Source organism: Molossus molossus, unplaced genomic scaffold (assembly GCF_014108415.1).
Source record: "Molossus molossus isolate mMolMol1 unplaced genomic scaffold, mMolMol1.p scaffold_m16_p_9, whole genome shotgun sequence".
Taxonomy (NCBI): Eukaryota; Metazoa; Chordata; class Mammalia; order Chiroptera; family Molossidae; genus Molossus; species Molossus molossus.
The window spans coordinates 42,955,700-42,978,661 of record NW_023425403.1 but is presented as its reverse complement, the minus strand read 5'-3'; the positions used below and the strand labels follow the sequence as shown (position 1 = coordinate 42,978,661).

At 37.2% G+C, this 22,962-nt stretch overlaps 1 protein-coding gene across 1 annotated transcript in view; it reads right to left on the bottom strand.

Moving 5' to 3' along the window:
• The window catches only part of GPC5 (glypican 5), a 1,298,292-nt gene that overhangs the window by 975,497 nt on the left and 299,833 nt on the right, over positions 1-22,962 (bottom strand). The window contains exon 5 of the mRNA XM_036250056.1: positions 11,513-11,638. Coding sequence (XP_036105949.1) covers positions 11,513-11,638 — 126 coding nt within the window. The remainder of the gene's footprint in view (positions 1-11,512; positions 11,639-22,962) is intronic.

The window sequence follows — 22,962 nt, the reverse complement described above, 5'->3', positions numbered from 1 at the left end:
TTTCTGGAGATTTTTTTCCTTTTCTTTCATTTAGGGTTGTTTCTTTGTTGCTCCATTTTAGCTGTCTCTTTGTATTTGTTTCAATGTGTTAGATAGAACTACTATGAATCCCAGTCTTTGTGGGGTGGCCTTATATAGTAAGTGTCCTGTGGAACCCAGTGGTGCAGTCTCCTTGACCTTCTGAGGTGAATGCTCTAAGAATGTCGCTTATGTGGGTTCTTTGGACCCTCTTACTGTAATTTGAAGCTGATTGCTGTTGATTCATTCATGGATGAAATCAACTTTTGCACATGGAAATGAGTATAGCATGTGGGGCCAGCAAAATATGGAAATGCAAATTCAATCTGTCCTTTGATTGGGATGGCATGGGCCCTCAGCACTTGAGAGTGCAGCTATCTGCTTACCTTCTAGCTCAGCAGTGCCCCACCAGAAACCCTGAAGGGAGGCCCCAAGGGGGTCACACCCATTGTCCTAATTCTGAGTTGTGTCCCCTTTCTTCTGTGTAATTGCATCAGCAGGACAACTCTGACAGGACTTGGAGGAATAGATCAAGGCTTCCCCCTCCTCCTGGGGTTGCACTAGCCTTTGGGAGGAGGGAGAGTTGCTCGCCTCCTTCTATTTCTTCAGTGCACTGCCAGAGGCCCTAATGCAAGGCTCTAAGGGAGTCATGTCCAAAGTCCAAACTCTAAATTGCACCTCCTTCCCTTTGGTTGGGGCGGCAAGGGTCTTCAGCCCTCAAGAGGGGAGGTAGCTGCTCACCTTCTAGCTCAGTGACATATGGTATTTGGTTAAAATAATTTTTAATTAAATAATATAAACATGATATAAAAAAAATTAAGTATACAGTGTATAGAAAACAAAATTGTGTTATTTATATTTTTCCCTTCTCCCAACCATTGTTTAGAGTTTGGCACATTATAAAATGAACTGCCATTCAGGGTGCTTTCCAATTTAAGATTTATTTTCTTCATGATTCTAAGATGCTTAGGTTTATCATTCAATACCTCAAAGATTTACAATGTACTCTTTGTGGCTGCCATTACATATAAAACTGATTAAAGCTAGAATTTTGAAAATGGATTATATGAACAAATACTCAAAAAAAAAAAAAATGTGTCTGCCTTCATCTATCTCCCCAGGAAAACAAAACAAAAAATTAAAAAATATCCTTATTTCAGTACAGTCATAAGAAAATGAAATCTGCAGAACAATGAAATATATAATTATGTTAGTCATGGAAGTCAAAACATGAAGGTCAATAGACTTCAAATATTACATTCACTGATGGAGTGTAAGTAATTTCAAATCAGACTTTAGAAACATATTTCAACAGTACCTAACAAATGTTATTTATTTGTTTTGAAGAATGCATCTGAAAATAAGAATTTTGATGGCTGTGCAATAAAATATGCTGATAACTGATGAGCTGTTCTTATAAAATAAATGAAACTATATTGAAGTCTATTTGAAGAAGAAAGTATTATGAATAAGCGACTATTCACTTTCACCTCTCTTCTGGCATTTTATTTTAAAATATAATAAATCATTCACTGATGAATTTATATGCTATTATTTGGAAATACAGGAACTAGACTAAGAAAAAAACCACATGCTGCCTTTATATTTTAGCAAACACACCTATTTTACTGAAAAGGTAAGTTTTTCATGTATAAGCTCAATATAAAGATAAAGGATAAAAAAGGTGTTGCTCAGACTAAAATAAGAATAGATATCCTAGAGGCCTTGAAGACTGCTCTTTTGCATTTAACCTAATCTGGAAGTCACAAGTCTGTGGAACTGTGATGAAATATGTACCCCCAAAGAGATAACTTCTGTGCAGAACAGATGGGGAAAGTTCCTTTAGGTTTACACTTCGGTAAACTTTTATCTTGCTATATTTTATTTATATTTTTTTGTCTTTCTCTACACATAACTCTAATGGAACCAAAGAACAAGTTAAAAAATAGTGTATATGTACTGTGTCGGTCTGGTGAAAAACTGAGTAGTTAGACACATGGTGATGGCTTGATGTTCAACCTAATTTTGTTCTAGGGAATCTGTTTACAGTATGTATTTCCTTTGGGAATTTCATGCATGGAGAGAAATGTCTATAAGTGCAGCAGCCTTAAAATTGTCATGTCACCAAAAACAATTTGTGGTATGATGTATTGAAATGTAGCATGGCTTCAGAGATTTATTTCCAGTGATTGACTCTAACATGTTGTATCCAGTGATTGACTATTCCCAAACTACTGCTTGGGAGTACAATGTCTTTCTTTTATCTCTATGGTGCTTTATCTTTGTATCTTAACTTTTAATTCTCCCTTGAGACAACTGATATGTTCTATGGGTACAAACAGAGCATGATTCTCCACAATTGGAATAGGTAATATACTGCCTATTAAGATATAATTTCTCTAATTCTAGCCTCAATAAAAGAATCATTTAAAATACTAATAAGGGACTCTCTCCTGCTCCTAAATCAAAAGCCCTAATATTAATTTTTACTAATTCAAAAACTAACCTTCACATATGTCTTTGTTTTCAAATGGAAGTCTTCTGATCCATGATAGAACCCATTTAATGCAGAGAGAAGCTCAATATAACCAGGGCTCACTCCCCTACTGAAGTAAATGAGCATACATTGTTTAATAATAAGACTTAACAGTTGTTGAATATTTACTATGTGATTGCTAGTATTCTGAGTTACTTATGTGAAGAACTTAATTAATTCTCAAATATGAGGTAGGTATATTTTCAGCCATGTTTTAAAGATGGGAAACTGACACAACTAGAGGTTAATGAATGTGCCCAAATTCATATCACTAGTAAGTGCCTAATCTTTTTTTAAAAATAGTTCTTATTTATTTTTATAGAGAGAGAAACAGAGAGGGAAAGAGAAATATTGACGTGAGAGTGAAACATTGATCTGCTGCCCCCTGCATACCCTCTACTGGGGATTGTACCCACAACCTGGGCATGTGCCCTGACTGGGAATCAAACCAGTGACCTCTTGGTGCATGGGATGACGCACAACCCACTGAGCCACACCCACCAGGGCATAAGTGGCTAATCTTTACTGAGAACCCTGGAAGCCTGGCTCCTGAACCTCTATTCCTAACCACTGGACTTTATCAGCTTTCTGAATGAATGGCTAGACTATAATAAAGGAGGTAGGGCTTAATTCTAGATATTCAAGATGCAACCATGAAACTCAAGTAAAAGAGAGTACTGAGAAGAAAAAAAAAGATCATCTGAAAGGTTATGCACAGATGGAAATAATACAGCTAATAGGCCACCAGATTTGGAGCATCTCATTCATGAATGTACTGGCTCTTGCTGTTTCTTCTAAGTCTGCTGACTAAAGTTCCATTCAAACAAAGATTTTGCAAACAATCATACCTGTAATTATTTGATCAGTGTTCATCTTCTCTATATCCTAATCTACATAAGAGATGGCTCATGTCTGTTTTGTCCTCCACTGTACCCCAGCATCTAAAACAGTGTATGTGACAGAATAAATACCTGACAATATTATATTTCTCACACCTTATTATATTTTGTATATATATTTTATTATAAAATTTTCAAGTATATACAAATATAGAGGATATAAACAACCCTATACCCATATTACAGCTTCCATGATTATACACACACACAAAAAAAGCTTTCTTTTATATATAGTATGACACTCTTGCCCCATCTGCTGAATTATTCTACAAATGCCAGACATAATATCATCTCATCCATAAATATTTCAGAGAAGTTATTTTTATTGTTTTTATTTATTTTATTTTTTTTTTATCCTCACCCGAGGACATCCTTCCATTTTTTGTACAGATAGAGTGGGAGGGAGAGAGAGGAAGAGATAGAGAGAGAGAAACATCGATGTGAAAGGGACACATCGAGTGGCTGCCACCACACGACCAACCAGGGCCGGGGACAAACTGCAACCAAGGTACATGCTCTTAGCGGGAACCGAACCCGGGTCTCTCAGGACCGCAGGCCGACGCTCTAACCGCTGAGCCAAACCGGCCAGGGCCAGAGAAGTTATTTTAAATGAATAAATCAAGACCCATATTATATATTACTTCTTTATCAAATACTTTTCAAATTCCCTCAATCAAATAAGATTTCCCCCTTAATGAAAAGCCTGTGAGTTATTTTGTGTTTCTCTTACTTCACAGAGTGTACAGATTATGAACATGTTTACTACTTATTTTCAGATTCTAAGCTCAAAGTTGGAGACAATGTCTTAATCACCTTTGTATCTTCTGCAGAATCTTGAATTTGAATCTAGTTTGTCTTCCACACACCACTTCCAAATAAATGTAAAGGATGCTAAAACAGATCTCTTTCTGTTTCCCTTTCAGCTGAGAATAAGACAATGGATGGCATTCTAAACTGAGGTGCCAGACATGAAAAGTAGATAGCGAAACCAGTTTTGAGTCCTTCATCTTGACATCTATCTTAAGTGTTATATAAGATGACTGAGGTCAAAGAGCCTAAAGGAGAGATTTCCTTTGAAAAAACATGTGGACTGCTGTGGTCTTCATTTGTCCTAAGTGAGAAAGGCATTGAGGAAGCCTCAGAATTTGAAGGATTAAAAGGGCTGGTAGTTGATTCATGACTAAGAAAATATGAGGTAGCCCATTCTTGTACCAGTAGTTCCCTGGATAACGTCAGAGTAGAGAGAGGCAGCTGCATTGGGTGTAGGCTCTACTTGTACCCAAAGCAAGAGAGAGCAGTTTCTATAGTCTGGAGTGAACCATGCAGAAGCAAAGGACCCCACCAGAAGATCTCAGCAGAAAGAGATCAGAGGTTCACCATCAGATGGACAAGTATCGGGGACAGGCACTGTGAGCACCAAGGAGCCCTACATCATCATCAGCTCCTAATATCTGCCAAACTAGAAAGCACTAATGAGAGATACAACATTATCAAAGAGAACTTTCCTTTATCTTACTCTTCTCTTAGTTCTGTTCCATCATACCTCAGCCCCAAACTTCGAGAGTCTGATATATTGGTTGGAGGGCAAGGAGAGCACCAGGCTGTCATGTGGACCTGAGGTTGTTCAGCCCCCTTGATAAGCGCCCTAGACTGAGCCAGTACTAACTGGGGAAGGGGAGAAACAACCACTTTAAGTGAATTTCCAGTTTTGAATAATTTGGACTAGACCATTTCACTACTGAACTTAGATTTTTTATTGGACTGAATTTGATTACTGAATTTTGACAGTTTATGGGGCTAATAATAGAAGACCATTCAGCCACTAATAAGAGAAGATCATTCAGCCACTGTAGTACCCCTAATTCATGGGGGATACATTCCAAGACACTCAGTAGATGCCTGAAACCATGGATAAGACCAAACCCCATGTATACTATGTTTTTCCTCTACCTACATGCCTAGGGAAAAAAAGTAAGTGATAAATTAGGCACTGTAAGAGATTAAGAACAGTAACTAATGAGAAAAAAGAACTATTCTGATATACTGTTATGTAAGATATGTAACATGGTCTTTCTCTCTCAAAATATCTAGAATATTGCACTTAACATCTTCGAACCATGGTTGACCTTGTGGAACTGAAAGGACAGGAAGTAAAACTGCAGATAAGAGGGGACCACGGTAGTGGCCAAAGCATTCTGGGAACTGGCCACCAGGCTAGTGACAAGGTAAAACAGTCTTCTGAGTAGATTTAATGAAGTAGTTTCTACTTTCACCTTTCAAAGTCCAGTTCCCTAAATGTAATGATTACATGATTAGCAAGAGGCACTGACGGGTAGGTCAGTGAGACAATTAAGAAAGATTCAGAAGAAACTTTTCAGTTCAGCAGAGAGATACCATGCAGTGATTGCCAAACTAATGCAGCATTTTTAGAAGAGACCAAAAATGTGTATATTGACCTGAGAAGGGTGTCTATTTTCCTAGACTTTAAAACTTGTTTGGGATATCAGTGCTTGGAGCAAAGTTGATAAAAATTTGTATCCCCTTGCTACCATCTACCATATTATTTTCTACAGAATGAAACGATGGGAAAACTACTTCAGGCACTACCATTTACATAAAAAGTGTCTGCCAAGCAAGTGTACTAGAGCAAGGCAGAAACAGCTAGCCCCCAGTCAAGAATTCTGCAAATTTTATGTTCATTTTGAACCTGATACATCAGCCTTCCCTGTATTTGTCCCGTTGTACCTAGAATGTATATTCTACAATGTGATGAATTCGACAGGACCTTATAATATATCTAAAACTACACTGTTTATTTCTGTCACATACACACACACAAAAACAAACAGACATGTTTCGGTTCTTCCCTTACTGGTTATCATAAAGGCAGACTACTGACCTTGGGCTGACCTTAGACTTGTAGCTACCCCAACCCAGGTATTTCATCTGTTATAAAGACAATCACACCTAATATGTCTCTAACCCAGAACACATGAACTTCTTAGAGTTCTGTAGACTCTGGTTTCACAAAAATATCTGTGGAAGTGCTCATAATGAAGACATGCAGGATCTTTGGTCAAGTCAGAAAAAAAATCAGCATCCAAAGTCAGCATAGGTAGAAACTTGTACATCCTTCAGGCACTCGGTTTCATTTCGGTCCCAAATATCACCCATCAATGTGTTATCACCAAGCCACATCTCAAATCCCCAAATCTTTTAGTTCTAACACTTATAATAAATAAAAATTATGTTCCCTCAGAGACCTATTGTCTTTTAAAAATTACCAATAGGTGTTGAATAATATTAATCAGTCTTGGCCTCAAATAATATAGGAACTCTGTTATGAAAGAAATTACAGTATATAAGAACAAAGAAGGTATTGCATGAGGTATTATAGATGTCCTGATGGATTTAGACGTTACAATAAAAATACAAATGAGGGGATTCATCCCACTGAGACACAAGATAAATGTATATATAGGTGCCTGGATGAGGTGACTGAGTTGAAAGTTCCTCCACTAACAGTGGAGGTTTCAAGGTCCACACAGTAGGTTGCTACAATTGAGTAAAAGTGAGGCTCTGTCCTACTCACACCTTTAAAACACCCTTCAATTTTGAACAAGATAAGATAAGCCATAGATAGACTAACAATGACGATTATTAGAAAGGTAAAGTTCAACAATATTAGAAACCTGATTGAATAAGTAGAAATTGCAAGAGGAAAAAGAAGTAGAAAACAGAGTGGTGGAAGCAAAGAACATACTGCCTTTGCACAGCAATCTAGGAAAAGCAAATAGTTGTTACAGTAATGAAGCTCAAAACAATTCTGAGACCTGATTGTTTTTAAAATGTAGTCTGTAACATTTGGAAACTAGGCCAAGTGTTTAAAAAAAAAAAAAAAAAGTAAAAGTGAATGCAGCAAGTTCAGGAAGAAAAATCAAAATCAAAGATAAAGTGGCTTTCAAGATGGATAAAAGAAGGGGGGGAAATGAGGTTAAAAACAATTATAGCTAGAAATAATATCATTATCTGAGTGGAAAGAAAACTGATAATAGATAAGTATAAAATCTCAGTGATTTCTAAGGTTTTATATTTGTATTGATTTTTTTAATTCAATTATAATAATTTGAGAAGGCCACATTATCATAGGAGTTCAAAAAGAAACACTGCATTACTAAAGAATCATTAAGGGACATTAAATCAAGATGAAGTAGAAATCATGTGGATTATTAATTTTACTAGGATACTTAACAGCTACTCACTAGTTTAAGAGTTGTTATGGAGGTCATAAATTCCTAGAGATAGAGGGAGAGTTACTGGATTATCTGTCTATTAATCAAAAGAGAAGAGGAAGCCCTGGTAATTAAGTAGCTGTCTCCCAAACTTCAATACTCAGAAAGCTGAATGCAAACCATCAACCAATCAATTTGCAATCACAGAGAACTGAGAGCAAAGTAGGGACTACCATGTCTTTCAGAGAACAATGTTATTTCATGAGGAAGGGACAGGAGGGTAAAAAAGAGGGACTTGAAGAGATGGCGACTACCTGGATTTTAGTAATACATTTTAATCTTAAATCAAAAATTGTTTGAATTGTTGAGCTCAGTGCTGCAATATAATATAGAATATGCATGTGGTCTTTGAATCATTTGAATTAAAACATATTTTGTTTCATTCATTATACATTCCTTATATATGAGAGATATCTGAGATATTTTTATCCATAATCACATAGGAATTTCACTGTTTTAAGGAGCACAAAGGTGATTTCACCCAATTGTAAGAATTGTCACAATAGTGAAACAATCTGGTTCTCCTATTATTCAAGAAAGCATGTCTGTACACATAAATAACCTTATCAATCATCTCCTAAAAAATGCCTTCAGGAGAAGAAGTCTTGCCAAAATAATCACTTTGCCCTTATAATGAATAATAGACTCAGTATTGGCCACCAATTTGTCTTATTGCTGCATTTGGCACAATTTCTCTGGAATGAACTTGATGAGTATGAAAAAGGATAAAAAATAAAAAAAAATCTCTATCATCCCCAAACATGGTATACATTCATTTGACATGCATTTCTTCAAAACCCAGTGGTATTATTTATCTTAAGAAACTGCAGTTCTTTGAAATGAACATCTTGTATGAGGATCTTACTGCTTTCAAACACTGATCATTGCTATGCTTTGTTTCTTTTTTTCTCAAGAAAATGTAGTTAATAATTCAAAATTGTAACATTCACTGGGATTTGAATTTATATTTTAGCCTTCTTAGATTAATTCAATAGTTCAGTATTGAACCATATCCATTAATGCTTTGGCAACACTATAGTTATATCAAAAAATAACTATGAAAATAAGAACTGGTTGGAAATGCAATGTAAAAATAGCACTTTTTTTTTTCAAAAAGAAGAGAATAATAATGCTCCATAATATTAATATCACTATAACATGTTTTCATTAAACATAAATAACTATAAAGCAAATAAAAAAATAAAAGCTACCCCAGTACCTTTTAAGCATATTTGCAATTTTTGTGTAACTGTCCAGAAATGTTCTATGCAGAACCAATATCAATGTTTTTTATTTATTCAAATCCTCTGGTAAAATATGTAATATGCTATTTTAACTATTTTTACTCAATAATTATTTGAAATTATTTCACATTAGCATATATAAATATGCATAATTTTTTACTGCCACATAATATTCCATGGTGAACATACCACACTCAATTATCCAGATATGGTAGATATTTAAATTTTAGCATTAACTTTGCATTGAAAAAAATCCTGTTCTAAATTTGCATCAAGAATTGACTGAATCATAAAATCCCAACTTAAATTATATTTTACAAAAGTCAAAATACACAAGCACTTTCTCAAGTTCAAATAGAAAAGAGATGTCACCCAATCAGCTTACTTTGGAGCATTAGGAAGTCAAGTTTGGAGAGAACTAATGAGATAATGCTTGAGAAACCTTATCTAACTGTTAGAACACAATCAGGGCTAAAAATGTTCATTTTGGAGGTAGCCAGAGACAGCGATCAGGAGCCAGTGTGTGAGGCAACCCAAGGGGTGTGGGAGTAGGTTGAGGACCCATGAGATAGGGATGAAAGAGAAGAAATGTGCTCGGGGAAGGGAAAATGTCAGTCAATATGAAGGTAGAAATGCTGTCTAAAGAAAGATTAAGGCAACATAAAAGCAGCTCTCAGAAGCGTGGGGTCGCACAGCACCCTTGGAAGAGGCTAACAGGCAGAAGGCCAGGGGTACAGGAAAGGGGAGACATGAACTGGAAGCAAATAAGAATAATGAGAATCTCTTCCCTTATTAGAAATCTGCACACTTTACTCAGGCAATTCTTGTTAAAGATGAGCTGCCTTTATCCATAAACCATGAGCGAGGTCTTAAAATATATATTATATAGAAGAAAATATATTCTTTGAGTTGAAATTGCTATCCTTCTAAAAGTGTTTGCAAACCATTGATATCTCCAATAGTAGGACCTATTATACAAACCCCAGACCAAATAGTCAGAGAGGAATGGGACAAACTGAAACAAAGTTTCTTGCAGCTCTAGAATCCTATAATATAATATAATGCAATATATCTAATCTATGTTATATACTAAATATTTCACTGATCACCACCATGAGACTCTCATTAGCACCTGCAGAAAAATCGTTAAGACAAAAAAAGGCCAGGACAGTGTGAAAAGAGAAAATATAAGTCAAAATAGAATTTAATCACTAGATCTAAGCGGCAGAAATTTTATAGACACCATAATACTACATGCAAAATACCGTGCATACTATGACTGCTCTCAGTAAAGGCAAGAAATACATATTTAAAAAACACATTCCAACATCCAAAGAGCATAATGAAGAGCACTAGCCATGTCAGCCAAATATTTTATTTACATTTAATTATAGTTCTTTTCTTCAATAGTTTTTCTATAAAATCTAAGAACCTCTGTGATATATTCAAATGTAAACTAAACATTAATTAGTTAAAAATCAGGAATGATTATGATCACCCAGAAATATGTAAACAGTTTTTATTATATAAATGTATATTAAAATTGATTACCATATATATTTATCATAGCCATTTTACTTGCTAAATGACATTTCAAATGAACTCAGCACTCCTGTGGTAACTAACCCACCTGTTTCACATGGAGTAGGCAAGTTTGTAAATCAGCAAGCTTAACACCCTATCTTTCTTTCTACACATTGCAAAAATAAAATACACTAAAACATCCAAATCCAAACATAACACACGCCGACATTCTATAATCATCACCAGCATTGGAAAATCCAACAACTAATTCCCAGCCAATTCTATTGACCCTGCTTATATATTACAAAGGGAGAAATTTAGACGTTCTCAAGCCCAGGGGATTATTTGAGAGTACAATCAGTTACAGGAAGCAAAAGAAAATAAACTGTCAAAGAAATTCTAGGCAGTGAGGACAAAAAGGTAAAAGTTAAATTTCACTCCTGAGTTTGAGGAACAATTGACAACATACAGATAAGCAATGCTTCAAACATACATACATAAAAGTGCCCCCACTTTTACATAGATACACACACACACACACATAGTATCTCAAAGAGACACTTGTAGGATAAACATATAACTAACGCTGATTCACAAATTCATATATCAACAAATCTTTGCATAGGTATTTACGTTTCACCAAATTTCCTCACTTCCTAATATTCATAAAGTTAAACTTCAAAAAAAGAGAAGATATTTGATAAACAACACAGAGTAGATAGAAGGCAAGGGATACTTAATGGAAAAAAGTAGAATTTGGGGGCAAGTCATAGATAGGCAGAAAATAAGAGAGAACTTTCAAAACACCACAGAATGTGATTATATTTTTACAGTGTCAAAAGGATCACATACATTTTTAACAAACTAAAGAGACAGAAGTAATGTCTACGCTAACCTGTGTGGCAAAGTTAAAGTGGAGCAACCCCCTGAAGATCTGGGAAAAGAAAGCTAGGATGAAAGGAGCCATTAGGGTTTCGCAGACCACTGCACATAAAATACCTTTTCACTATATCTTCTCCGTCCCAGCACGGCAGACCCTCCGCGGCCGCTAAGTCATTAACACAGAGCTGATCAGCCAGGCCCCCATAAAATGTCCTGTGCAGTCGAAGGCTGTTGATAAATTCTCTGCATGGAAAAAAAAAAACCAAAGAAAACAATTAAAACCAAAAGTCCCTAACAAATGCCAATATAGATGGCATAATTTGTTAAGTAAAAGGTCTAGAATGCAATGTTTTTGTTTTCTCTACCTATTTTTATATATTTTCAATACTTTCTAACAATCAAGATAAATACTATTTTTTACTTTAAAAACAACAGTAGTATTAAATTCTATATTTTGAATAAAACTTTTCACTGGGTATGAATCTTACATAACTCCAGGTCTAAGAAGTTGTAAATAATACACACACACACACACACACACACACACACACACACACTTCATTTAGCTTCCCTAAAAGCTCCCACTAGCTGTTGGCATTGAAACCACAGTGATAACTAATTACTTCCTTTTCCATATAGAAATGTCAGAGTCTTATATAACATGCCAGTTGTTTGCTTAAGTTGAGTAGACTTGTGATTTTTCTATCTGGGTCTTCTCTTTGGTGTCTAAGAACATAAAGTAACGTGCTTTTACTGAATATGAAAAACCCAGATATGCAACATATTTCAGAAGCTTAAAAATAAATTATTGGAAGGAATATTTTTTGCTATATTAACTAAGTTTCCCCCCCCCCCCCCTTCTCATTCTATTCCCTTCCTCCACCAAGCACAGAAAGGGATAATTCAACATAAAAGCAGTTTGTTTGGGTTTCTAATTGAGAAAGCCAAGAATTTTGACTTTTAAAACCAAGGCTTTCAGGTTCCCAGAACTTGGTTTTAGCATTTCAAAAGACCAAGTCCTGAAGACTTTAGTTTTTCATTTTTTTTTACATAAACAAATGTTTTAGGGGGAAAAAATGCAAAGCCACTAGCTTGACAGAGATCATTTCTGGACTAGAAGAAGGGCAGGAAAAGGAACGGTCGAAAGAACGCAAACCAGAAATTCATGGCTTGGGTAGCTAAAATGTAGCAATTATAAAATTGCATCTCCCGTTGAAATTTTAAAAAATAACTTCTTTAAAAATGAGATCAAAGACGAGGGGTGGCTCTATAACTGAAATAACTAATTTTAAAAAATAAATACAATTTTGACAGACATGCTCAAAGTATTAATTTCATAATTCTCTTTACTGGTTTTCATAGAACTAGTTTATTTTTGAAAATAATAACCACTGGAATAACCACTCATCTGTCAATAACCATTCATCTGTAGGACGGATAACTGTAATTCTCAAATAGGCAACATCTGAAATCACAGAGATCAGAAGTTCCCATGGCAAGTGTTTGGTGAGTATTTAATCAAATTTTTAGCAAAGCTTGACCAGGCAAGTAATAACAAAATGGTCACAGGAAGCATACATCTGATTCAACTCTAACTTGTACTCAATTTTTAAAAGCGCTTTATTTTCTTTCCAGCATAGTAATTTATTTATACTTTAAGTCAGTTTTCTCTACTAGGAAATAAGTCCCTCCTTGGTGACTACATCCTTACCAACTGGAATTCTCATGTTGCAGCGACTAAAACATAACCAATGAAGCTGACTGGTTCTTTCCTAGAGAGGTGGAGTTTAATGACTGTTTAAGATGTGTCCTGAACCTATTTTGAATCAAAGAATTTTCTAGAAGTGAAGACACCTGGCACAAATGACCAAAACACTAGGACCTCAAAATCATGGTGTAAAACTGAATAGATATTTTTTATGGAAGCCAAGCCTCCTACTGCAACCTCGGTGAATGCACCCTTGTTTCCTTGATCCTCTCACCACCCCAGACCACGATGGGAAAGCATCACTTCTCTCGCAGTTCCCTTTCCCAGAGCTGCTGCAAGGGCCTCAGCCCAAGCTGGCCCCCTCTCTGGAGTTACCGCGCTAGGATTACATGCCTCCTCTCCTTCCTTAACAATTGCTCCCGTCCACCACAAAAGCCACCTTTTAAAATTTAAATCTGAAATTCTACAGATCGTCACTCACTTGCTTAAAACAATCAATGGCTCCCCACTCTCTACAGCATGAAATCCAAATTTCTTGCAAAGGCATCTAGGCACCCTCTCACCTCAGTTTCAGCAGCACCCCAAACCATACTTTAAGGTTCCACAAAAGTGGGAGGCCTGCTGTTCCCCAAACATATCCCATGCCTTTGTATGCATTCTCTCTGAAAGGACCCTAAAAGATTTCCACTCATCCCATAAAACATTAGCTATCAGTTATTTGTCAAAGAATAGGAAACAATACTGAGTACTGAGCTCTGCACTGGTACTAGGAATTCACAGCTAAACAAGCCAGTTCTGCCTTCTAAGAATGCACATTCTGGGGAAAATTCACAGTAATAATGAGATTAACAGCCACATTTGAGGACAGAGAAGGAATCAGGAAATGTTTGCAAAACAAGGTAACACTTTAGTGTTCCATGCAAAAACAGACAAACAAGCAAACAATAATAACAAAACCAGAATAAACAAAGGCAAAGAGGAAAGAATATTGTGTGTTTAGAGACTCATATGCAATTTGGTTTAACTAGTAAGGAGTGTGCTTATAGGAATTATATAGTTAAAGGTAGGAAGAGTCCAGATTATAATCAGCCTTATTGATGATCATAAGAAGTTTCGGTTTTATCCAGAAGGCAGGGGGAGCCATTAAATTTTCCAGCAAGCAGCTGACTTAATCATCATGGCAGTATTTTGGAACAGAAAGCTGTGAGGTCATTTAGGAGGCTAAATCCAAGATTCAAGGGAAGAAAATACAAGAATGTGAAAAAAAGTCAGCCAGTGAGCATGATGAAAAGTGATAGACGGGAAGGACATTAGGAATGTAGAATTGACAGATAAAGTAAACGTTTTAAGATAACTTCTAGATGTCTCCCCCTGCCCCCAACACCTCCTGGCGATTGAGGAGGCCATAGTTCATCACTGCGATAAGAAATAAAGAAGGGAGATATCACCTTCTCAAAGGCCCACACTGTACTTATCCTGCTCAATACTGTCATCTTTCATGATACATATCACTTTGTATTTTAGTGTGTAATGTACTTATTTATTAAGTTTTATTGTTTCTTATCTGTCTCCCTTCTCTAGAATAAAAGACTCAGGCAGGTAGGAATTTTCTCTTGGTTTGTTTTGTTCATCATTATAGATCTTAAAGCAGTGGTGGGAGCATATAGCAGACTCAATAAATAGTTATTGAATTAATAAATGAATACAAAGTAATTAATTAATAATGAATTCCATTTTCAACATATTCAGTTTCAGATTTCTTTGGAATATTCAGAAAGAGAAATCAAGTAGAATGCTACTTTCAAACTTAATAAATGTAACATTTGGGGATCTTGCCAAAATGCATATTTGGGTTCAATAGTTCTGGGATAGGACCCTACATTTCAAAGAAGCACTCAGATGATGCTGATGCTACTGGTACCAATCCATGAGTACATCGAAGTTTACTGTTGGACATGTGACCTTGGAACTCAGTGCACTAGACATGTGATATGAGATTCATCATCTACAGAGGTGGTAACTGAAGTCATGAATATAGTTGAAATCTCCTAGGCAAATAATATACACTCAGAAAAAGCCAGAGAGACTCAGAAAGAACAAAGGAAGAAAAACTTTAATGTTTGAGAGCAATAAAAACTAAACAAATGAGGGAATCTGAAGTTAGAAAGAAATGTGAAATGCCATCGTGAGCAGCTAACTAAAATACTGAACATGTCCTTTATATGTGTTGACCACGATTGTTATGGACTAAATGTGCCCCTCCTAAAATTCATACACTATAGCCCGAACCCTCAATGTGAAAGTATTTGGAGACAGGGCCTTAAGAGATAAACCAAAGAATTTACATGCATATATACATAATGAATGGACACAGCAGTAGTGTGGTGACTTTCTGGAGGGAGCAGGGTGGAGGGGTTCACTGGGTGGGGGGACATCAGAAATACTTTCATCAATAAAGATACATTAAAAAATAAATATTTTAGCCCTGGTCAGTTTGGCTCAGCGGTTAGATCGTCGGCCCGCAGACCAGAGAATCCGGGTTCAATTCCCGCTAAGGGCATGTACCTCAGTTGCAGTTTGTCCCCGACCCCGGTTGGGGTTGTGTGGGTTACAACCAATTGATGTGTCTCTCACATCGATGCTTCTCTCCCTCTCTCTTTTCCTCTCTATCTGCAGTTAAATGCAAAAATGTTCTCGGGTGAGGATAAAAAAAATAAAATAAAATAAATAAAAATTTTTAAAAGAGGTAATTAAGCTTCAGTGAGGTCATAAAGAAGGGGCATACTCTGAATGACTGGTGCCCTAACAGGAAGAGAAAATGTCGGGGGTACAGGTACACAGAGGAAAGCCATGTGGAGACACAATGTGAAGGGGGCCATCTGCAAGGCAAGGCGAATCCTCAGGAGAAACCCAACCTGCCCACACCTTGGTCTTGGACGTCCAGCCTCAAAGAGCTGTGGGAGAATTAATTTCTGTTGTTTAAGACACTCAGTCTGTGGTATTTTGTTATGCATCCCAGGCAAACTGCTATAATAATGACAGCACTTGAAGTAGGTCATAGTCTTCATGTTTGCAGTATGATGAGCATTAGATAGGGGGTGACAAACTGGAAGTGGAGAAACCCCAAAAAGGAAACCTAAGGGAGTTCTGTGTGTGCATGCTTGCTTGAACAAGGAGGAGGTGCAAAAACGTGTGAGAAAGGGAAGGAGAAAACAGGGTGTGATGTTAGAAGTTTGTTCCCAAACATCCCAATCTTCTACCTTCTGCACACAAAGCCCCTCTGCGGTTCTTTGGGTATGTGATTTGCTCTGCGTGCCAGTAAATGTAGCAGAAGTGAAGTATGTTCCTTCCAGGCTTCAACTTGAAGGATCAGTGTGGCCTTGCCTCCTTGTTTCCCTCTCCCGTGATGACAGGGAGTATTTCACATGATGGCTGCTCTGTCATTCTGGGGCTTAAAGCCAAGACACCTTGACCGCTGCCCCCCAGGGGGTCTAAAATGGGCATAGGCTGCTAACCAAAACAATGTTTTGGTGCTAAACCAATGACAGGTTGGGGTTGTTTGCTACCGCATCATAATGTAGTCTCTTAATTAATGAACAGATAAGAAAAGTACCTTAATAATTGAAGGATCACGAATTCTGAAGAGAAAGAAGGATTACTGAAAACAGATAGGGTGGTTAGCTTTGGAGCAAATTCTCTAAGACTAAAATAATGGGAAAAAGTCGATGTAAATGTTGAGATAAGTTTTGGTTTGTGAGGACAGAAATGTCAGGGGAGATCCTACTTTGGAACTCAATATTCCGCGTTTGGCAGTTTTTAGATCACAGGAATTGAGAGTCACATTGCCAAAAGTGGTTGCATGAAGGCCCAGGGGGTCTACATTGGATACAGAAAATAATAATAATTACAGAAAATATAGGAGTTAAAAATATAATAGCCATAGTGAGGTCAAGATTTATCTACCACCACAGAGCCAATTAGTGCTGTCCCTGTTACAAGGAGCCACATTTCAGTTCCCAGCTCCATACTGGGTCTACTACACACCAGGCCTTTTTTCCCAGTGTTACATAGAATGTCTCAATGAATAAAATATTGAATTCTTTGGATTATTCAGAATGTAGGTTGCTGGAAAGGTGACTATATCATTACAATTACTTTTCTACGGTCATGAGACTATTTCCAGTTAAAATTAAGAGCATAACAAATGCAGGGAGATGTTAGAAATCCAGCTAATTATCCTTGAGGGACTGTTACAACATATGCCAGTGGCTCATCTTGGTCTTAAAACATATCTAGAATACAGAAGCCAAATATAATTACTAAGAGCAACAGTTTCAAATATCTTTTTAAAAAAACAGGAAAAAAATTCCTTGATTCCTTGTCAGAATATTTATTCAAAGCCAATATGTTAGGGCCATATACAGATTCATAATTCCTGATGTGGGCTTGCAATGGTCTAATAAATTATATCCCTGCAGCTAGTTTTGCCCCCTCATCTACCCCTCCCTGCCTGCCCCATTCTGTTATAAGATTAGCTTTGGGAATTTGCCCTATCACGTTCCTGCTTTAAAATCCCAACAATTTAAGTCAAATGTTTTACCATGGCTTATAATCTCTATACTCTTTGACCCTACTATCCTATGACAGTCCTCCAATCCTCCACTCACACACCCAGCCAAACCCACATATTTATGTTACGTAAGACATCTCCATATTAACTGGATAAGATTCTAGGCTCAGCCCATCCAGTTTCCTCTGCCCAGAACTGCCTTCTCCTCCTCCACTCTCCCAACCTCTGCCCATTGGTCAGGATCCAGCTGAAACCTCATCTCCTCTTGAACCCCTGCCCAACCAACCTGGTTTGTTTGTTCATTTGCTTCACACGCAGCACTTGGCCCTGTTTTGCAGCCCTGGCTATGTGGCACTGTGATTCATCTGTTGGTAGGTCTGCCTCCCTGATTAGAGGCTGTGCTCCCGAAAGGCAAAAGCTGTGTCTCCTTTACACCGCAGGGTTTGGATTACAGTGTGGTACCCAACACGCACTCAACAAGTTCTGGTTGAACTGGGCCAGATGCAGTGTAATTTTTTAACAGCTTCCAGAAAGTTCTATAAGAAATACATATTTTTAAATGATAATTTAAAGTCCTTAAAGAACACAGTTGACTTGGGAAATTTTAAATTAGGAGACCTATTCCTAGATTGTGGAGAAATACTAGGGAAATCTTCCTGGTGCCTTGTATTAAAAATGGAAGAAGTCTAAAGGGCAGGATTACAAACTGTGACAGGTTCTACTAAACAGGCTCAAGACAGATTATATATTTGATGCTGAAATTAATTGGTAGTGACACATCAATATTTAGTCACACACTGCTTTGCAAGATAACTACCATAATGAATGCACCCAGATACACTGTATTGTAGAAAGAGTTCAAACGAGCCTGAGAGATGACCTCTTCCCGCAGCTCTCTGTCCTAACTGCACTTTGTCGTCACCAAGGAAACATGGATGCAGCACGCCCAGATCTCTCCCTCCGATGTTCAGATATACGTATTGGTCTGGGGTAGGACCCAGGCATCTGGGTGTTTATGGACCTTCCTATACTACAGGATCTTTAAGGTCCAGCCAGGGTTGAGAACCAGCGACAAAGTCCATCCCCATTATGTTATAATTAAGAAAAATAAAAATCAGAGAAGTGAGAGGACTTGTGAAAAGTAACTAAGTTATAAGGCATTTAGTCTGACCAAATAACTAGTTACTTTTTTTAATTAATTAATTAATTAATTAATTAACTTAAAATGCCCAAACTTAGCCACGTCAGGCTGACAGTAGATGTCTGAGAAACCAAACCCAAATGAATCTTTTCATAGAAAAATGTCATCATCCATCTTTAAATTTTTACAGAAATTACCACACCTTGAACAGAACACACTTATTAGTAAACTAGAACGCAGATAGGTGACCTCTCCCTGCCAAAATCTGCACTTAGAAAGCCACATGTTTAGACAGGGTTCATCTGCACATCCCTCCCGTCTGGAGGGTCTGGTGAGGAAGGCAGGGAGGGGTGCGTGCTGATCCCTGGCTGACGACACCTCTGCACACTCTGCTAGCACAGCAGCGAGGAGACCCGCTGCAGCACAATTGCTCATTCATGGCTTACAGCCTTGTTTGCCCTGAGCTCACTCAAGGCAAGAGAGAAACATGGACCAGCATAGTTATTGCTTCATTGCTTCCCATGCCCTTGAGGCCAGCAGTGCCAGAAAGGTCTTCTGATCTGTCACATGGTGGGAAAAAAAAGAAAGCAAGAAAATGCAACTCACCCTGAAGTTGTCCTTTCTTTGTTCGGTTGACACAAATGCCCAAATGTTACTACTGTGAAATTGAGCAATGATTCTGATTGGCTGTACCATTATAATGGACCTTAACCATTTTTTAAATAATAAAAATTTCTTTTACAGAGTAGTAAAATAGTTGAGACACATGAAGAACAAGTTAATATGTGTCCCTGGATGGAGTTTACATCCCTCCCTCCTACTGTAACCAGTGTTAGCCTCGTGTGCTTTCTGCCGCTTCTTCTATGTGTACACCAATAAGTCACCAAAAACAGGCAGACTAGAGATAAGAAAAGACATAGAGATGGCTTAGTTTTGCAAAGCTAGGACCAAGCTATATATATATATATATATATATATACATGAAATTGGCTTTTCTCACTTGACAATACATCATGGACCCATTTATGTTAACAAATCTCTGTCTTGCCCTGGCTGGGTAGCTAAATTGGTTAGAGCGTTATCTCAATACGCCAAGATTGTGGGTTTGATCCTCAGTCTGGGCACACACAAGAATCTACCAATAAACACATAAATAAGTGGAACAACAAATTGATGTTTCTCTCTCTCTGTCTCTCAAATCAATAAAATATATATGTGTGTATATATACATATATACATATACATATATATGTGTGTATATATCAGTCTTATGTATTTTTATAGAGCTGTATAATGTTCCATAATCTAGATATAGCAGCACTGGCATAATCTATCAAAGTATTCCGCTAAGCTAATTTACACTTTGATTTATATGGCTGATGCTCCTCACAGGTATGGCTGGAAGAGTGGCGACCACGTGTTTCAAACTCGGCTGGTCTTCTCAGGGCTGTTTCCACTTAAGCATGTGGCTCTGATCTACATTGACTTTGCGTTTCATTTCATTAGATGTTGCTGGAAACAGGGCTCTGTTCAAAAGGCACACCACTCCATCTTCTGTCTTCATCTAAAGGGAATTTGTTTCCATTTTAAAACATTTATAAACTGTCACATATTGCACTTCCCTCCCTTTTTCCCACACAATATAAAAGAAACCATTTCTAATTTTGACCAAAGCTAATTATCTGGAAACGTGTTGGAGAAGAATCTTATTTTTAAAAGGCACATTTCTCTGTGGAGGACTGCAGACCACACATTTCTTTACTTAATGACATGTATTGATTTTTTTTAACCACTAAAGTCAGTCCACACATAACACAGAACCCAAATTAAAAGCAGTGCCTCGAACACTGTTTGAAAATATCTGTAGAACAAAGGTCAAATGTGCAGTTTGCTAGTTAATGGCCTGAGGCAAAGTTAAGGTTAATGTGGCGCTAATGAGCAGGCTCACCCCTGCGGAGATGTCTGACCACAGTTGTCAAACAGTGGACTTTTAAAATGTCAGTCTCTTGCTTGGCAGAGGAAATGTATAATTACATGTTTCTAGATAAGATCTATTTTCCCTTGCTATTCTGAATCCATATTTAATCATTTTTTCTTTCTTCTCAACTGTCATTCTATTTGACAAAACATTTTTATACATTTTTAGGACAGAAAAATATATAGATTTCTATTCTATAGCAATAACAGCTCTCACTGTACATGTTTGAAATACTTACATTTCTGTAGTTAGATCGGCTATAGGGAGACATGAAATCTAGGTTCTTGGCCACTTTCTAGCCAGACCTTGTGATATCTGAAGAATGAGAGAAGGGGAATCTCCATGCTACGTACGGCACCGGGCACCTTTATCACCCACGTAAATGCCTCTCAAGCACATTGCATTCATATTTGATTAAAAAGGAAAATGCTATTTTTGCTAACGGAGTAACTCAGAGAGTCTGCTCTCTGAACCCCACCTGAACTCACTGCTCATTATGGAAGCTGTGACCTAAGGATCTGCACCATTCTCAAAGAGAAGAATTTTTTTCTGACTAAATGATTCCAGGTTTTTTGCTCCTCATAGGAAGTCTTCTTGTTCATGTGGCATGATTTCCCCTCATTAGAAGATTTACAGTGCTTTCTCAACAAAGCTGAAGGAGTTAAGATGGGTGGTAGGTTAGGGAGCACCAGGGAAAGTGACGGGGAGGAGAAATGGAAAGGAGTCCTGGAAATATGCTAATATCCTTAGCTACCCTCTGCGGAGGATTCTTTCCAGACAGGTGCTGCCTGTTTAACACTGTCTAGTTGTGATTTTATAGCAACCCTGAGCTGGACATTCATAGCTATCTGTACAATTAGTATAGACACCTCTATTCCTCACTTTTCAATAAACCCCTAAACCCAAACATCACCATTTAATGTCCCAATAAAATGACCCTTTCTGAAAGCATCCTCCTCTGAAAAGAGTGATTTAAACCGGATGTCAAAACTGGGTTTTCAAAACCAGCTCTCATCTCGTCTATCCATGCTGTAAAAATGTACCTTAAAATGCACTGACTCTGTTCTCCATTAAAAGGGACTTTAAACAAAGACCTTAACTCATTTATAAAAATAAACACTGAACCAAGTGTCTAATATTTAAAGAAATCAGATACTATTGAGAAAATTGAGCATCCATTCCAAAAGAGATGTGATACAATTTCTCCTACCTCATAATTTTTTGTTTATTTTAATAAAAATATGCAATTATTTGTTCAATTTTACTCATTTCAGGAAGCATGCTATTGATTTTTCAATTAAAAAGTTTTGAGAATATCATTGGTTCAAGGCCAACCAGGACATTTAGCCAAATGGAATATTTGCAAATCCAATGATTCTAATAGAGGTCACTCACACATAAAAATGATTTTGAGTGTCTATATTTTGAGAGTCAGCATTTTAGGTCAAATCTTGATATTCTTTCTATTTTGTTGTTGTTGTTGTTGTTGTTATTAGTTACCGATAGTTATTCTGTGGTTGCTACCATTTTACTATAAATTCCATGACTGCTGGGCCACATGTGTCAAGCCAGGCACCAAGAGGGTTCCGTTCGATTCCAGGTCAGGGCACATGCCCAGGTTGTAGGCCAAATCCCCAGTGTGGGGGCATGCAGGAGGTGGCCAATTGATGTTCTCTCTTATCAGTGTTTCTATCTCCCTCCCCCTCTCCCTTCCACTCTCTCTAAAATCAATAAAGGAAACAAAAAAACGTTCATTCCATGACTTATAGGACAAGGAACATACTTTGGATAACATTTTAATATTTTCTTCTCTCAACACTAGCAGAGCATAAATAAAAATACTTTCCCTTTAACATTCTGCCAATAAAAGGGCTTCTTCCTCATTCCTTTTTTTTTTTTCCTTGTTTTCATTTTGTGATTTCAATCAGCTTTCCTGGTTACCTCCATCCATGAGTTTATCTGATTGGACACTATATGCTTGGTCCACACTGTTCTCACTTGCATTCCCAGTTACAGTATATCTCTCAGTGTTCCTGGACTCTGGATCATGATATCTATCATTAATAGAGTTTGAAGAAAATGAGGTATAGTTGGCAGTTTTATTCCTATTATTCTAGGAAGTCTCATTTTGGAGGAAAAAATGCCTTTGGAATGTAACATGTGTTAAACT